At 38.3% G+C, this 19,452-nt stretch overlaps 1 protein-coding gene across 17 annotated transcripts in view; it reads left to right on the plus strand.

The window, feature by feature from the left end:
- The window catches only part of CAMK2G (calcium/calmodulin dependent protein kinase II gamma), a 191,671-nt gene extending 176,841 nt beyond the window's left edge, over nt 1-14,830 (plus strand). For 9 of the 17 annotated variants that reach the window (XM_026710952.2, XM_087932278.1, XM_087932280.1 and 6 more), the window contains 5 exons: nt 1,173-1,304; nt 5,330-5,405; nt 6,351-6,445; nt 9,947-10,191; nt 12,367-14,830. In XM_026710952.2, the coding sequence (XP_026566737.1) occupies nt 1,173-1,304; nt 5,330-5,405; nt 6,351-6,445; nt 9,947-10,179 (536 nt within the window). In that variant the 3' untranslated portion in view covers nt 10,180-10,191; nt 12,367-14,830. The remainder of the gene's footprint in view (nt 1-1,172; nt 1,305-5,329; nt 5,406-6,350; nt 6,446-9,946; nt 10,192-12,366) is intronic. The other 8 variants (XM_026710954.2, XM_026710956.2, XM_026710959.2 and 5 more) reach the window with 1 other exon arrangement.
- Nucleotides 14,831-19,452: the final 4,622 nt, after the last annotated feature.

A 19,452-nucleotide genomic window follows, 5' to 3' on the forward strand; every position in this document is an offset into this window, starting at 1 on the left:
TTGACTTGAAGTCCGCACAGGCTGAAGTAATACAAAATGGTTCTGTTATTTAAAGACATTTTCTTGGACTTGGTGAGACAAAGCCTACCTTTCTTGAGTCAACAGAAAAATCTTCCTGGCTATGCCTTGCAGACTATCCATTACATCTGGACAGATTGCAAAAAGTCACTAAATATATTCTTGTTCTTGTTTGGTTTTGCAGTCATCAAAGTGAGAAAACAGTTTTCTAATTTAAAATGTGGCTTAGTATTTGGCTGTCATTCTGTAGAGATTTCCACATTTTTGAGTAATCTACCTTGATTAGAGGAAGTAGATATTAAGAGGTGTTAGGAGAAATGAAAGGAACAGAGATACTTGAAAACCTGTTTGGTCAATCTGCTTTCTCAGTCAGACAGTCCCAAATGTTGCATTTGTGAAGACAGAAGGTTCTTTGCTTGCATGAAAATGAGGTGGGAAAAGCACCGAGAGTTATTAATGGGCACTTAGTATTTTTCTATCTTTCTTCAGTAGGACAGAGAAAGCATATAATCGAATTAGAACAGTAGCATTATGCTTGCTGCATTTGTAACTCACTTTTCTTCCATGACCTTCAAAGTACCCTTGATCTGATCCCCAACCTACTGAGATTAAGTTGAATTGCTCACTCAAAAATTGTTATAGGAGACAGGGATGTAATGCTCTGGCCTTCTTACAATGCCCCCTCCAACTTATTGATTGGTTTAATAAGAAAATATTGATTTGGGGACAAGGTCTGACATTTTCCCTGCTGAAATTGGCATTTTAAAAAATTCCAAATAATTGCGATGTCTTTTGTTTCCTCCTAAATGTCTGGAAATTATGCTCCTGGGTCAGACAAACAAACTTCTCTCTGCAGTATAGCTTTGATTGTAACATGGAATCGGTGGAATATTTTATTCTCCACCTTGTGTCTCATTTAGTTCTCAGAGTCAGTATATCAAAAGAATGGATCTCTTTGAAAAGATACTCAATGTGTCCCTCCAATGGAGAAGGTGTTCCAGAGATCCGTCAAGGAATGGCGCTTCTCGTATCCAGGAGCAATGTGTGCTCTGGGATTTTGTCTATGTGAATGGGTGTGGATTTGTATTTTCAGTGCTATTCTTATCCTGCTTTCTGCTTTTGTTTTTATTTTAATGCTTGCATTTGTTTTGCAGCTACTGCTACACTGTCTTATGAAGAGAAGCTTCTTGCCTGGGATAGCCCAGGGCAGACAGTGGAGTTGGATCGTGCTCGGTCGGAGCCTGTCCTAACTCCAGTAGTTCCATTTGCATTTAACAGTCTATCATGTAAGTTAGATGTTCATTAGCAGTAGTAGTAGCAGGTAGAGAAATATTAGTAATGATTTATGCCCCTTATTTTAACACTTCCCCTTTTTAATTTTTCTATTCCTACCTTTCTTCTCTATCCTCCTATAGCAGTTACCACTTTCTGCTTGAATTAATTAGTTAGTAAGCTGTTCATTACTAAGTGTCCCCACCCCTGGAAAACTGTCATGTGCCACACTCTATCTGCATCCCCTTACGTTTCACCCTGGGATAAGTCATTGACCAATTGAACATTGTTGACCAAGCGTTATAGAGAAAAATGTACATGGAAATGTTAACAAAAATCCTAAGAAACCATCTGTTAATACCACTGTCAATTGTAGCAAATTAGCATCTCTTCTAGAATTATCAGATAACTTATCCTCAAAGTATTCTCCTCCTCTGAGCTGCCGCTGTTGGAATGGACTTTCAAAGGGCATATCACGAAGAAGAGACAGCACAAAAACATATCAGAAATCGTTGCTGTTTCCTCTGTCGGGCAGTGACAAAGGGTCCCTTGAGGAATCTTCCTACATATTTAGTTATATGACAAAATGGGAACATCCTTGCCCAAGCCATAGGATGGGAACTGAATCAGCTGGCCATCTTTCCACATTGTCCTTTCTACCTACATGAAAACCTAAATGATAAGAGTGAGTGATGAATGCCACAAAGTTCTTTGCAATTCTCATTAAAATCATTAATATTGTTTATGTTGACTGGATTATTAAGTTTATTTTTTTGCTTATTACATGTAATGATCATCAAAGCAAGCTTATGTTTTACTGTCTGTTATCCATGATGATTACTGCACTCCCCTTGGTTTTAAAAGCTTTCTGTTTATACTGTCATGTTTGCTTCAGTCCAAGGCCATAATAAAGTATTCATCATTGAATCTTCCTTCGAACAACAAAGATCAAAATGTTTTTTTGTAGCAGATAAAGATAGAAACTCAGATGTCCAAGAAATATTTGCTTAGAAATGGGACACTTAGACATGAGATAATGGTCTCCCAAGCAAGCTCGCTCCTCTAAAAGTTGGAGTTTTATTTGGATTGTACTGGAGTACTCAAATCGAGCTATTTCAAGGCTAAGTAAAGACAGATGGTGGGCTGATAGGCCATAATTGGATACTTATTTTCTGTGCGGACATAAAATGACCAAGATACTCCATAAAAAAAGACGTTAATCCAATATTTCAGGTAGCCAGGCTGCATATGAGTCTCCACGGAAATTAAAGATTCCAGGGCTTCAATGGTATTCAGAACAGGTCTCCAAAATTTAGATTGAGTTGCCTCTACAGGCTCAAGTCACAGTAGTAACAAATATATCTACCATATAGCAGGCATTGAAAGATCCGAACTCGGAATATATTTGTTGCAGCAGAAATATGATTATTGCCATTATGGTTAGAAAAATGCAGAATTTATTTGAAAGTTTATGGGCCTGATAGTGATATGCCTCTGCTGTTAATATCAGGTTGTCAAAACTTGGAAAGTTGCACCCAAGTATTTGAATATAAATATATTTTGTTTACTGTGACATGGATCTATGGAAAAATGCCTCAGTTAAGTAGGAAAGGGAGAAAAACAGATTATTGAAAAATATGATGTTTCTTTCTTGTTGGTTGAGATGTTTAGTCTATTTGGACATAATTTAGTAGCTGGCATATGTACAATCTGTTGACAGTATTTGTTGTTTTATTGATGCTAAGCACAATAAAAGTAGTAATAATGTATTGCTCAGTATATCAACTTTGAAAGCGCTATTTCATCCGTACCTTCCATTCAGATCTAACTTCCCATGGAATGACAACACAGTAGGCCTTTTAATCCATTCTAGCATGAATGGTTTAATGTATCAATTAGCTAACCATTATGCAAATGGTCGATGACAAAGATTCCATGGCTTTGATTCCATGGCTTCAAGCTCAAGGTTTCCACAAAAGCAAGATGCTTGGTTGTGCAAACCCTTGGAAGGTAACCAGGAAAAAAATTGGTAAGGATTAAAGATGTCATGAACATTTTGCTCTTTGACTTCAGAAAAGATTGACAGACATGAGATAAACTGCACACGTCTGCTTTTACAAAAGCATTGCATGTTTTTTGTAATTGGATAAAGAGAAGCATAGCATAATACATAATGCATTGCACCAGTGGATATCATTCAGAAGACTTTAAAAATGAAGGCATGAGTTGTTTTTGCTTATAAATGAACAATAGCGTAGCGGAACTTCTGTTATCATTCACATGACATGTCTGTAAACATTCAAGATCTACCGATCAACCTGTTTCTTGAAGCCATTTATTTCTGTCATGGAGGAAATCAGAAACGGATATTAAATATACCGTATTGCTCAGCTGGAGCGTAACTGAATTCTAACCATATGCTTTCTGTGTGCAGTTGAAACTTTAACTTAAATAATTTCCTTACGTGGTGAGAGTTAGAATTTTGAGCTGAGGTAAAAAGTTGTTGTGGCATACATAAAACTGGGAATAATAGTCACAAAGGCTAATTGAATAAGGGACAAAAATGTTTCTTCAAATGAAAGCCTGAACATTTTCATGCCCAACATGAAAGCAAGATGGTTTCTTCATAGCAAGAGAATCTTCTGTCCTCGTCGCTAATCCTCACCTTTAAAAGGTAAAAGGCAGGATAGTGGATTGATCACAAGGCCTGCAAATGTATTCTATTGAAACCATTGCTGAGGTTCTACTCCTAGAGGCTGAGCTATTTCTCTGAGAATTATTGCCGGTGTGACACTTCTTCAGATAATTCAAATAAAAGGCTGCAAGAAAACGCTGATGACTTTGCTAAATGCTGATCAGTTTAGCAAAGACCTTCTAGCAGAATGAGGCTGCACTTGGAACATTTTCAGGAGAAGCAACAATTTTATTCAAGAATAAAAACTGTTGCTATTAAATCATTTATTTAAGCCACCAAGCAGACACTGGAGGCAGGGTCTGAAAACCTGTCAGTGGGTTCTCTTGTTAATGTGTTTGAAGTTCTGTAACTGCAACCCCATGCTTGCATAATTTGTTGAAAGTTTCAAAGAGCCGGCGGTCTTACTATAATCTTATCCGGGTCAGTACAAACACGATTAAACTTCTTTCTGCAGATCTGCATTTTATCCCACCAACCTTAAAGTTTTGATGGTGATGACATTTCTAGTGTATGTCAATATAAATCATAGTTACTAAAACCCAGGTTTCTACAGAACCATAGTAGTTTACAAAATACGAATTGTGGTTCAAACTAGAACTGCATAGCGTGAAACTAAGGGTACATCCCCTAAAATAATTAGTATACAAACCTTCCAGAATTTGCTACTAAATTGCAATGTCTGATTTGATGGATTTTTTTTTTAAAGAAAAGTTATTATATTGAGGATATCTAATTTAAATTTATTCCTGTCAGTGAAAAGCCGGTTTGTGGCCATTGGATGAAAAATAACATTCCTGGTACAATTACTTAGCTTCTGAGAGAATAGTAAACCAGCAATAGGCTTGTAATGTGCCCATTTCTTCAGATTTGCATCATTTGGTGAATCTTTCTCATCACAGAGATGACGCTTCCAAATTTGTTCCTGATTCTTGGAACATTACTGCTGTATATGGATTATGTCTTAAATATAGTACAACACCTTGACTTTCTGAATGGCGCAGCTTATTTCCTGAGCTCTTTCCTCTTAACAGCAGGTGCCATCTCTCCAAATCGGACAGGCAACTATGGCCCCCTTACAACCTGTGGTCGTCAGCTCCCCAAATTCCTGAGCCAGCTGCACTATGGAGTTGAAGTCCACAGGTCGTAAAGGAGCCATAGTTGTCCATCCCTTCTCCAAATGGTTAACCTCATGACTGGGCTGCTTTTCTGGAATGCAAGAAGTCAGCTCCCCCTGCAAGAAGACTGGTAGTTTCCCTGTTGATTCTCTTGAGGGAGCGACTTATTCACCATATAGTTTTCATAATTCCAGGGCTTTAAAATTGTCTTTTTTACGCTTGTCCCCAGTACGTAAGCAAGAAATCATCAAGATAACAGAGCAGCTGATCGAAGCAATCAACAATGGAGACTTTGAAGCTTACACGTAAGTGAAGAAATGCAGAGGTCCTTTATGTATCATATAATGATCATGCAGTTAGTCCTCATTTAGTGACCACTCACAATTACGATCAATGAAAAAGTAACTTTTTCTTCTTAATCTTCACATTTTTTACAACTTTTGCAGGTCTATAAAACAAAGGAAAGCTGAAGACAGATCATAAACACAACTATAGTTTCACTTAGTGACTGCTTTGCTTAACCAAAGTGCCAGTCCCAATTGTAGCTACACGAGGACTACATATAATTAGTTACTTAAGCTATGAAAGTTTGTGCCAACTAATAGCCAGAAATACTTGTAACCTATTGATTGATAACATTGACTGTCAAATACGCCCTTGTGTTTTTTAGCTAGAACACCAGACAAGCATAAGTGAATATTTGTCGATGCTGTAGAACCAATATGAAATACATGTAATAAATGCAGCTTGTCAATATCAATATTTTGAAAGCATGAAAAAATACTCATTGTATCAAACTCATTCCTTTATACTAAAGTATTGTTAGGGTTTTTTTCTGAAAAAGTGGTTATTTAATCTGAAAAAGAATAGTTAAGTAGGAGGAAATTATGAGTCTATGTGTTTTGAGTCCTAATAGGAATAGAAAACCAGCATAAATAAATGCACTTGGAAATGAATCCCATATATTGAATTTGGAACTAGAACAGTTCCACCCAAGGTTTGTTTTCCTATAATCTCTAACTATTTTGTCAGTCCAAGGGAGAGTTAAGATCTTCTCTAAAGCAAGAAATAATTAGCATAAATGATTGTATCCTTATATTTGAAGCTGCTTCAGGGTTTTTTGATAGGGAAAACCTGCATCAAAGTGGCACAGTACTAACAACAATGTGTAATAATAATAGTTGCGGTTGTCTGATAAATGATTTCAAGGATTAGATGCCAATGAGATCAGATTACTTCATTTGTTATAGGAAGATCTGTGATCCTGGGCTGACCTCATTTGAACCTGAAGCACTGGGGAACCTCGTGGAGGGGATGGACTTCCACAAGTTTTACTTTGACAACTGTGAGTGGTAGATAACTGGCAAATTCAAAATGATTCTTCCCCCTCTCTCCATGGGTAGGAAACAGTCTGGGATTTCATCTCCAGCTCTGGACTAGTTGTCAGTAAGGATCATATTGTAACTTTGATATATACACTTCCAAAATTCACACAGTTTTTCCCAGATTGTTTCTGAGATTGGACAAATCTGTTCCATGTCCTCCATTTTGTTCCCTTTTTATTTCCAAATCTTGCATATAAAGCACGTGCACTTTGCTACAGCTTTCTATCTCTGTGATTGTCTTTTGATACCACCTTGTTTTGTAGGACGAGGGATTGAATACCTGATGGTATCTAGGGAATTCTGGGGAACGCAGGGGAATTCTGAGAGTTGAAGTCTACACGTCTTAAAGTTGCCAAGGATGGACACCCCGGCTCTAAAGGGTCAAGAGCTGTCCAGAGTAACTCAACAGTGAGATGAGTGACATATAAATTAAACAATTAAATTAAGAAGCACATACTTAAAACCCTGAAAAATTCCTGGCTACCTAAAAGGCAGCATTCTCTGTTTTTAGAAGTACACATATGTGTTGAACAAAACTCACTGAAATTTTAATATAGTCCTATATCTAATTGCATCAAGATTTCATTTATGTGTTTTACTAATGCACTGCATGTATGTATTAATTAAATATCATAAATAGAATGCATATTAATTTAAAGTATTATATTGACAACCACTGAACTCTGTTGGGCAATTTACAGTAAAAAGTATCATCCATATTCTTATTATTTAACAATAAGGAGAATATGTCTTAGTGAACTACAAAAGTAGAAAATTATAGCAAAGTGCTCTAATTATTTTTAATTTCACCTGTTTCAGGAATGTAGGTTACACTTCAATATTTTGCAGAACAATATATATTAAAATACTTAGCAGCAATCAATGTGACCAAAACCCAAATTAATGTTGAAAGGAAAATTACAACCTATTTGGAAGTGCAATGTTTGGAAAAATAGCAAAAACAATATAGCTTCCAGGCAAGTCTTTCTAGGCAGAGATCCCCAGGAATGGCAGGAAGAAGAAAGGATAAAGCTCTCTACTTGCAAACAAGGTGTCTTCTCTCCTTTGATGGGAAAATATGGAAAGGAAAGAGGTGACTGGAGGTTCTGCTGAGTTTGACTCTAGTTCCCAAATCATTTAGGGTTTTCAGGACAGGCAGTGGCTCTCACTGTGGTTCACATATGGCAGTGCAGTAAAATTAACAATAACCAATTTCAATCATGAGATGGAGTTTGTACTTCAGTTTGCCATGGGCCATTTCAGAGATTGCCCGACTGAAACTGAGGGTCAAATAGAACCTTGTTTCTGGAAACCCAAAGCTTCCTGAGTCACTGCAGCATTAACAAATGGCAATTACTCTTGGACAGAATTATATGATGTGATGTAAACACAGTCAAAAGTACCAGCCCATTTGCAGATAAACAGATGCAGAGGAGCTGCTAAAAACATCTATTTATTCATAAGATTGGATATAATTTGTGAAATCGCCTGCCATATTTTGACTAGCTGGGGGAAATCTTTATACTTAAAGCGTTTTCAAAGCTGGATTGGCTTGTTCTATTTTCTGATTAGGCATACACAAAAATGATATTTGTCACAGAAACACTCCAAGGGGAAAAACTGTAAAAATTGTGAAGGAAAGAGACAGGGTTCTTTGTATTATATATCTTTAAAGTTGACTTGTAGGGGACGAAGGAAAGAGTTAAAAATGTATTTTCTTTCCTAATCATGATTTCTATGCTAATGTAGATTACAGGCAGATGCAGAGTACATTTATAAAAGTATTGTGAATGAAAAATAGTTCTAAAATTTAATTTCTTACCAAGTAAAATCATGGGGAAATTAAGTCCTTCATCCTGATAAATACCATCTTAACATGCGAAAAGTATTCGTTCTAGTACTGTCCTTTTGTGTGGGGGGATTTGGGGTTTTCTATTATCATCTTCCTTCTATTTTCCTCACAAAAGCTGTGATTGAAAAGAAGACCAAAAAGAAATGTTCCAATGGAGAGCTGGTGCTGCTGTGAAAACAAGGCCTTTTCTCCCTTTTCCCGCATTGAGATAATATTTATAGGGAGATCTGTGCAGGGAGAGGTTTCCCACACTTTATGTCCCCTCAAAGCGTTCATCATATTTTGTAGAGACCCAGATTGACTTGGGTGCAGTTTGGGAGACAATTGCTTCCCTTTGGATGAATCCACTGTCTCAATTAATACTCTGTAGCACATGATTTGTCCAACTTTGATGCACACCCCTTTGGTTTCTTACGATTTGTTCTTAGAACTACCTAATCTTAAAAGTTTTTTTTTTTCATTAAAATTCAGGACAAGTGAATAGAAAATTCTATTTATTTCAGTCCATGGTTTGTTTGAGGATAAGATTAAAGGGTAGCATTCGTTTTAAAGAATGTGCTATTGCCCCATAAAGTACTGCTTCTCTTTTCTTGCAAAAGATAAGCAATAGCTTTGCTACCAAATTTCTTCCGTGGTAGGGTTTGAGGTATCCTGTATAGCAGGGGTGAGATTCAACACGTGTTACTACCAGTTCAGTGACTATGTTTTGTGCGCACATGTAAAAAACCTTAAACTGTGCCGCCCAGACAGCTGAAAAGCTCTGCACACAGGTGCGCAGCGTTTGAGCCACTTTTTTCCTGCTTTTTCAACCGCAGCTGTGCCGTGTAAAGCAGTTGAGGTTGAAAAAGCAGGAAGTAAAGGACAGGTAAGAACCCAGATGGGCGGGCGGGTGGGCCAAACAGCAGCAATCACAGAACCGGTTCGGTGTCTGCTGCTCTTCAGAGCTACCCATTCTGTAGAGCTGGGCAGAACTGGTAGCACCTCACTCCTGCTGTATAGGCGGTAGGGAATATGATAATGCAATGTAATGATATCTCTGGTCTCCCATCATGTGGGTGGATGGAAACCTCTGCAATACAGTCCTCTCTTGACAGCCAGGTAGGAGCAAAGAAATTTCTGTCACCATCTTACAGCTTCCCAGAGGCAGATAGCGGAAGCCTAATTTAGGCTGGTCAAGTTACTGTCTCCTTCCTCTTTCTGCTGCTCATCCATGTCTGCCTTATCAATAATTTTCCTAATTCTGTTATATTCCATAGAGGCAAAGTGGATTCTATTGCACATGATTATGTTAAATGATAAATCCATTCATTTTATCCTTCCAAGAATTCTTTAGATGCAAAACAGCAGGAAAATAATACCATTTTTAGAATGTATGGAGAAAGTAACTGAAATGCTGGGTGGCTTGGAGCTTTGGTTTGGTTAGGGAAAGAAAAGTTAGAAAAAAAACATTCGTAAAAAGGGGGAAATGTGGATGCAACATCCCCGATTGAGATAGACGAAGACAACAAAGATGCTGAAGATGGATCGTGTGGTTGCCATACTGCAACTGACAAGCAATTTCTCTTGGGTGAGTTGAGAAGAATCTTGATTGTTTTTTGTATTTCCTCAGTACTGTCCAAGAACAGCAAACCAATCCACACTACCATCCTGAATCCCCATGTTCATGTTATTGGTGATGATGCAGCTTGTATTGCCTATATCCGTTTGACTCAATATATTGATGGCCAGGGCCGGCCTCGCACCATGCAGTCCGAAGAGACCCGTGTCTGGCATCGCCGTGATGGCAAGTGGCTGAACGTACACTACCATTGTTCCGGGGCTCCTGCAGCTCCGCTCCAATGAAGCTACAAATGGGTAGGTTTGGCAGGGAAAGGCTACAAGCGCTGTTAGGAATATATTGGGCAAAGTTTAGCTAGGCAAGGTCCCCCAGGTCTGAAGACTTTCAGGGAAAGTGAGCCATATAAATACTTGATATTCTGAAATGTCACCAGGGATGCAGAGAAGGCAGAGAGGGAAAGCTTGCAAGTGAAAGATGTACAGATGTACTAATTCATGTTAGTGAGTCTTAATAGAAGAAGAAAAAAGACCTTTTGAGCTAATGCAACTAATCTCACTAGAATACTTTTAATCAGAAGGATGTTCAAGTGAGGTTTACTTCCTGTGTTTAACTTAAAAGCTAATAGAGAAAAGAAGTCCATACTGTACTGAAATGAGTTGAAAAGCTTTGAGAGGAGGGAATGGATCAAACATCCTTCTTCTTCAGGTTGTTACAGACAACGGCCTTAGGCGCGCACACACCCTCACCCCATAGAGAACCAAAGGATTCCAAGTTTAGTCATCTCATTTATTGAGGCAGAAGCCAGGAAAGACTCTGGGGAGTTTGCCACTCCTGGGTGCTGATGTTTGTTCACTGATCAGCCCTGCAAGATTAGATAGCATATTTGATATATGGTTCAAATATCACAACCATACTTGATTCCCCAAGTTTTTAAGGCCCCAGTTAAAGCAAAAGTCCTTTCTCACAATAAAAACATAGGTATTTTTGTAACTTGCCTAATTCTTTGATAAATAACTCAAGGTAGCAAAGATACCTAATACTCCTTCCTCCTCCTATTTTCTCTATTTTTTTCTCTCCAAAGAACTAAACACGATAGAGCAATTTTTAGTCTCACGGGACAGTGCTATTTAGAGTGAAAAACGTACATCTTTACAATCCCCAAGTTACAGAACTTGGAATTTTTTTATTGGGGTATGTTTTCAAGATAAAAGCTATATAATTAGTACTATATAAATCCTGTATAATATTTATCAAGGTGTTCAATTTCTCTCATCATTTCTAGAGGAAGCAAAAATTATCTGATCAAACCTAAGCTAAAAAGTAACAAGACTTTTTCTGAAATTTCTTTTGCTCTGTTATGATGAATCACAGAAGAGCTCCCAGAAGCTTTCTTACCCGATCAGGCTTTGCTTTCCTTAAGATTCAGCTTGATAACTAGCATTGGTAACTGGGGCATTATATTCATTTAAACGTTTATCATAATAGTGGTTCAAGTGGATTGCCGAATTTCCTATCTGCCCTTGCAGAGGGGCATGGAAAAAGGGACAATAGGGAAGCAAAGACAAAGAAACATTGTCTTCTAATAGTTCAAGGACATGGTTTCCTAATTTAAAAAACCTGAGTTCCCTTCAGCAGTTCATGAGGACACAAAAAAAAAACCCTTAAATTATGTAACTTGATGGGTTGTTTAAAAAAAAAAAGCCGACAGACAGTTCTGCCTTTTCTCTTGACACCCTGCAAGTGCCGTTTCTTGTCCCTTTTCAACCTATTACGTTTTAAGTTTCTTAAACTTCTTGGCTTTCTGTGTAGAAACTCATCCTCTTTATTCATACAAGATAAACAGAGCAAAGGGGGGCCATTTGTCACCTCTTACACAAAGTTTATTCTTCAAATCTGCAATAAAACATACAAGGAAACAGAACCTTTTGATGAATTTGGGGCAATTTAGTTTCAAAATCAGAAGTATGCCTCCCTACGCTAGGGGTGCTCAAAGGGGCAATGCAGCGTTGTTTGTTTTAGAAACACTTTGAATAGGAAACAGCACAGAAGTCATTTTTGGGCAACACGCTCATCCTACAGCATCCTTGACACGGAGCAGATACAACTCTGGTTAAATTCTTAACTATTAGAAGAGAACAATCCAACAAATAATGTGTCTCTTTTTCACCGTTTCCTTTCTTCCATACTAACTTCTTAAATTTATTGTTTTAGATTGCTGAGATAGTTTGCAGCCAGTATAGAATATTAACTTAAAGAAATGATTTTAATAATTAATAATAATTAAGTGGGAGAGGGAGGACTATCCCCTAACTATCGTGCGCTGTGAAGTATAACCCTCTTCAGTCTGCCAGCTCAAATGCAGGGGCCATCATCCAGGCCTTGGGTTTCCTAACCTGTTTTGCCCCATTGACCCGGTTATGTTTTTTCCTTCCATGGTTTTCCTCTTCATGCTTTTTCTTTTCCGATTGCAGCAATTTTCGGAGATACTCAGCGGGAGGGCAATATCTTCTCAGCAAGCAGCTCTGGAGTACCTGAATTACAGCAACGGTCATATTCGTTTTGACGTTTAAAGAAATATGAATTACAAACCGGCAGCAGCCAAATGCACGAAACCCTGCATGAATCGGATGCTCCGGGTGCTGCCGCCTTTCTGTTGTTTTTCCATGGATCCATCGTGTCTGTTTCTGCTGTATGAAGGTGTCTTATAAATCCTGAGAGAAACCCATATTGTTCGTATAGAAAAGAGATCATCTGTGATGGAGTACCCAGCACCTCCCCTGCAGGGCTGATGACGGAGCAACAGCTGTGAAGCATCTTTCAGAATTGGAGCAAAGAAAGGGAGAGAGAGAAGGAGTTTGAGAGCGAGAGACTGTGCCTCTTAGGCAGCAGGATGCTGTCCTCTGCTGTAGGCCCAGTGGAAATTGACCTTGTCTTCGGGTTATGCTGCTGCTTTAATCAGTGAGGTATGGCTGATGGTGGCGAGCTCACAAGGGCCAGTCTAAAGAAAAGGGGTAAAGCAAAATGGAGGACTTTCCTTACGCTGCTGCCAGCAACCCAGCAACCAACTGGAGCCCAAACCTCAGCAGTAAAGATGAGCCTGGCTACTGGCTCCCACTGATGGACTGGATAAAAATGAACAAGAATGTTTTAAAGAACAAGTACGAGCTGGTTTTGTTAGCATAGGAGCTTCAGAGATGCACTGATTTTTACAAACAGCCACTCCTCGATGATGTAAAACTTATAAGGGTAGAATTTAAAAGCAAATAATCTTAAGAGGGCAAAAAAAATATGTGAATGGCTTACTTTGTTTTATTTTTTATTGTTTAGAATAGATGGGATCCAGAGTGCTGCAGAATATGTGCTCCTTAGGAAACAGTTGAAAAGCTTTGTTACACTCCGCCCTGAAGATTTGCACACACATGCATTTGCTTCCTATATGGTGTGTAATTTAGTCTCTGTGTTATACTAAAATACTATATTATCTATGAATTTAAAAGAATCTCTCTATAATTATGGGGCTAACTGGTTTCCCAGTTTGATTTGTTTTCTGATAAAACTAGCAGAGGGAGCCAGCAACTTCCAGAAGTGCTTTTTTCAGTAGCCCAGTCTATTTGACGTTGCTTTATTTCCTGTTCTGTAGTTTTTGGAGGGTTGTTTTAACCATAGAACTTTTGCATCAAACATATTTATTGTCTTTGCTACAAAGAAAGCAAGTAATGTTCTTTATTTCCTACATCAGAAGTGTTTGTCAACTTTATGGTTTGATTATTATTTTTTTCAGTTTCTGAGTACAGAAGTGGGATAAAAGCCTTCCCAATAAATTTCCAAGATCAGATTTACACCATGACATTCTCTGCCCCTTGTGTACAATGCACATCAAACATTTTTATGACTATTCATTAGATCCGAGAACATGGAATTCCATCAAATTGTTCCCTTTGTTCCTGAAATAGGATGGAGAATAATTTTGCTGTCTAATTAAATAGAAAATAGAGGGTGAATTTAATGGAGCTTAGGATAATACAAAATTTTAATTTCAATATGAATTGGAAGGGAAATAAATACCTTCTTCTGTTCTTCTAATGAGAAACTCCTAACTCAGCTCCATAATATTTGTGATAGCTTATGACTCAGTGCAGGAAAAAAGCATTCCTTCTTGCAGAGGTTTGTGCAAAATTTCCTTCTCCTTTATAAAGAGAGAGAATATTTTCTCAAACAAGAGAGATGTTCTACTGGGACTAAAGAACCTGTGACACTTCAGTTATTGCTGGCTACACCTCCCAGTATCCCTCACCATTGGCTTGTGAGCTGGAGTTACGGATGGAGTTAATTCAACATCATCTGGAAGGTGACAAAAACTTTGCTTTTTCCTATAAATTTAATGTAGAACACATCTAGGACTAAGTGTGTGAAGTAAAACCCCTGATAATTTTATTAGGATTTTAAGGAATAATGTTACAAAGTGAGGAACAGGAAATTAGTTACACTGCGTAATAAAAGATGTGCATGCTTCTAGGTCTGATCTTTTCTTGTCTTTATCTGATTATTCATAATCCTCTGTATTGAGTATCTGCATCCTTAAAACATATTTTTGGAACCGTTTGAGTTGTTTTGTCTTTGTTTTTACCGTCTGTAAGACCTGTTCCAATTTAATGAGAATCTTAGCTTGGTACGGCCATTTTCAAACACAGCTATAGACCTTTGGCTTTCTTAATGTTCTCCTATGAGGTTAATGTAAGCATCTATATCATGTCCAGTTTTACACAGGAAATGGAACACGTTTGATGCAATTTTTTTGCATGATAGTGAAATAATAAAATAAAGTTAGGGTTTTTTTCCTGAATGTTAATAGAACCTTCATAGCTTTGTCACAATGAAACCTTGAACTGAACATATTTAATAAAATAACATTTAAATGGTGCAAAATATCAGATAGCAATCTCCTATTTTCCTTGAATGCCTGAGAAAACAGCATCAGCTCTTTGGAGATGTCCCTTTATCAAGATGGCAGTGAGGTATGCGCAAATGTGTTGTACACCTGGAAACAGCTGAGTGAGATGAATGAGTTTTTATGTGTATGTAGCTGCGTCAAACTGAGCTTATGGCCACTGATCCAACAAGCAGTGGCTGAAAATAATGCCCAGGCATGTTTGAAATTACCTATAAAGCAATGCCAGGATTGTGGCTAAATGTTTAGGGTAGTTTAACTTGAAGAAGCCACTAATTTATTTAAATCTCCATTGTTTATTAGGTTTTTATGCTGTACCAAGTGCAGCTCCGTCTAAATATTTGAAAGTTCCTGTAGTTCCATTTAGAATTGAATAATGGACTCAGAGGTTTAGCTGTTTGATTTATAGGTCAGATTCAACACAGATCTAACATACAAATACAGAAATATCTACATTTATAAAAACAACTTCACCATGTTCTACAATTCTATAGGATTGTCTCAGGATTTTGGAATTGGCAAGGCATCTAGATAAAACAAAGTACTAAACTTAAGAGTCTGAATTCCATTTGAAGGTTTTTAAAAGCATGAAGCTTATCCTTCTCACCAATTAATATTAATTTAGATCCAATCTTTATATTAGAATTTCCAATAATCTTTTATTTCCATCGTCCAATGCAGGACAAAGTATATGTATGTCTGAGTCTTCCCACATTTTCAATGTAACCATAAATATGGTAATGTAGAGATAATGGAAGTCGGTACAGTATAGTATTAAACAATACAGTACAGTAGATTGGTAGTATTCAAAAGTATAGATTCCTAATGGCGCTATTTCCTTTTTACTCTACCCAATTCAGACAAATATCTCAATTCTTTCCAATAATATTGTTATCATAAATTTTGGAATTAAGAGAATTAAATCCAGTAGTTGCAATCTTATATACAGGTAGTCCTTTACTTATGATCACAATTGAGCCCAAAATTACCACTGCTAAGCAACATAGTTGTAAATTTTTGTCTCATTTTACGACCTTTCTTGCTACACTTGTTAAGTGAATCACTACAGTTAATTAAGTGAATCATTACAGTACAATAATGCTGTTCACAGTAGCACAGGATTAACCCCCTTCAAATTAGTGAGCGGCATGGACTTCGTCCCAATGCCTGAGTATCCAAGGGATCCCCTCTCCTCAGTCAGCTTGACTGATTGGATGTCAATGCTGAAAGCAACTTAGGAGAATGTAAAAAAGGCGCTGGCAAAAGTGGCACAGAGACAGGCAGAAAAAAACACCAGGCCCCGCAAAGGCCGTTCCAAGTGGAGGAGAAGGTCCACCTCCCCACCAAATACTTGAGGTTAAGGCTCCCTAGAAAGAAGTTGGGGCCAAAGTTCATGGGACCTTCAGTGCAACTGAAGTTGCCTGGCTGTTAGGGAAAATACACCCAGTATTCCATATTAGCCTCTTAAAACCCATCATGGGATTGACCCTGAGGCCACTACCTTGTGAGCCCCTAGACCCCGTGATCATAGGGGGCCAAACCCATTATGAGGTGCAGTGAATCTTCAATTCGAGGTGGCACAAGAGACAGCTCCAATATTTAATCAAGTGGAAGGACTACCTCTTATCAGAAACATCTTGGGTAAAGAGTAGGAACGTCGAAGCCGATCACCTTGTGACGAGATCCCATGCAGAAAACCCAACCAAGCCTTGGGGGGGGGGGGTTCGCAACCCTAAGTTCTATATCTGCAATAAATTTGTTTTTTGTTGTGTTGTACAAGGTGACCTTCAAGAAATGAGGGGAGCTGAATGTCAACTCAAAAATATTTCTCTGGTCTTTTAGAGTTGCCAGCAGAAAGGGTGTGAGGGAAGGAGTGCATTCCTTAAATGCTTCATATATAATTTCTAGGCGGCCGAAGCTTCTGGCATGCAAGATTATTATTGGAGAGCATGATTGATGACTCTTGTCTATGGATGGGTCCCATTGGAGAATATACATCCAGGGGGTGGGGGAAGATCAGGGTCAAGGGTGAAATGAATGATGTGTCTCAGAGTCAGCTACACCCAGGTAGCACCGGCATGTTCATTCTTAATAAATCTGTAAACTCTGAGAGATGAGGCTAGAGACTCATGATTTAAATGGGGGTGGATGCCGGAGCCCTGACAGTTAAATTACCGGTAGTAACACAGTTGTGAAGTGGACCCTGGCTTCCGCATTGACTTTGCTTTCAGAAAGTTGCAAAAGGTGATCACATGACCCTAGAATAATGCAATCATCATAAATACATGCCAGTTGCCAGACGCCCGTTATGATCATTTGACCCTGGGGATGTTGCAACAGTTGTTAAGTGTGAAAAATTGTCATAAGTCACATTTTTCAGTGCCGTTGTATCTTTGAATGGCTGTAAGCCAAGAACTACCTGTATTTAGTCCAGTCCAATTCCCCATATTACTTAATGAAATGAACTGTCTTTCTAAAGCAGATTTGTCCTATAGATATGGCTGTCCAGTTCTATTTATGGAGTTCATTGGTATACTGGTATGATAACAGCCAAACATCATCTGCTTTAAAAATAAGTCTTGATTCACAGTGTTGAAGAACATCACATACTCGGTTTTTGCATTGTGCCAGATGCTAGTATGGTAAGACAAACATAAAGGAAGGCAGGTGATTCTCTTTTGCCTTTTATAAAATGATGTGCTCTGAAATCTCTACAAATGTTTGACCTGATGTACAATTAGCAAGTTTGTTGCTTTCAGAACACAATGGATATCCACCAATGCTCTTTATTAATGGTCTTTTCTTCGGTCCCTTTGAATTATCATATTGGCCAGCATAATTTGATCATGTTCTGTGATCAGTCTCTTGTTCACAATTCATCTTTTCTGGGCCAATCAGCAAGTGTTTAGCAAGACTGGAGATAACCTCTGTGTACAGTTATTAAGGAGAAGGATTTTTAACTGCTATGTTAAGCCTTTGGTACTAGGAGGATCCTTGTATGATTAAGATATTTGGGACAATTAAACAGCTATCTGGGGAACTGAAAATCAAAATGAAATATTCCAGACAAAACTTCAACCTTGTTTGTGATTAGGGAAGGGTCAAATACAAATCCTCAGGGATTTTAACTTAGAAATTGAAGACCTTTTGAGAACTCTTACCTTCAAAGTTTTAATTGCTCTTTCAATTTGTATAAATTTCAGATGTCTCTACCGCTTCCATGCCTTCCTTCAGGTTAAAAATCTACAAGATTTTGCTATTTATGTGTATTTTTAAGAAGCAAGACAATTCATTGTGGAAAATTGCATGAAAACTGACGGGATTATCAATGAAGATCACACCACATATTTTTATTTAGGGATAAGAAATTTTTCTGATAACCACCAGTATATGAAGTCCACATCAAAAAGCAATCATACAATAACATACCTTTTAAAAGTATTAGTAAAAAGACTACAGTTTACAGTGTTAATATGTTTTTGATAGCAGAATGTGTAAAAGTGAGAAACAAAACCAATTCACAACCTGCCCAACAAGTGGGCCTTTTCCACTGGCACTCCTGACAATTCTACTTGGAGAGAAAAGGGACCAGAGAACAATGAGGCTCCAAACCTTTGGGGGATTCGGGTAGGAGCTATGATATAGAAGGCACATTTCCTAGGCCTAATCAGATGCTATTGCTCAATGAATGGGCTACCCTATTGACCCTTAACCCAAGGGAGCGAAGAATAAGAGCAGTCCCTCAAACTGCCAAGTCCTATATCATGAAGAACTTTTTAGATGGTAACCAGCACATGGAATCGCACTCAGAAGTTCACTGATAACCAGTGTAGGTCACATTGCTGAAGTGTCATATGGGTGCATTAGATTGACCTATAAGCCTCACGTTGCTGCATTCTGGACCAGCTGTATCTTCCAAACGGTGTCCAAGGGCAGCATCCTGTACAGCATTTTGCAGTAGTTCATACATGAAGGTCCAAGGTTTAAAGGACTGTGAGATGGAGCTCCTGGTCTATGAAAGGTGAAATTGCTGCAGTAAGTCTGTGTGAAGTTCATCCTGGTGTGCTGTGAAGCTATGAGCCCAGAAGAGGGAAGTACAATTCCACTTCAAACTACACATGAAAAGTCACTGCAACCAGAAGAACCATGCACCCATAACCTTGTTAGGTTTGAGCCTCTAGCACTGAGACATGGTCTTAACAGCCTGGTTTAGTTAGCCAGAGGTTCAGTTCATGAGCATCCTGATGATATCTGACCCCATCCTGGCAGATGACTCGTCCAGCTGTTTCATGTAGATATTAAATAGGAGAGGCGAGACCGTAAAACCCCGAGGTACCCTGCAAACAAGAGGCTTCGGGCTGGACCTGTTTCTGCCTGTCAGTGATGACTGGAAGTGACCACCAAGAAAAGGGAAAACGGCTGTCAGGTAGATTTTTAAAATGTTGCACGGGTTTGAAAGACAATTCTCTATTTGTCTTTAGTTTAATTATTTAGTTTGTGTTTTTTAACCTATATGCTGCCCTTTAAAACTGTTTTCCTGGGGGAATGGGAGCTGAGAAGTGGCACACATTCAACAGTGCCTTTCAAACTCTTCCACTGCATATGATTT

The sequence above is a fragment of the Pseudonaja textilis genome, chromosome 4 (assembly GCF_049901715.1).
Source record: "Pseudonaja textilis isolate UNSWEBS1 chromosome 4, rPseTex1.2, whole genome shotgun sequence".
Lineage (NCBI taxonomy): Eukaryota > Metazoa > Chordata > Lepidosauria > Squamata > Elapidae > Pseudonaja > Pseudonaja textilis.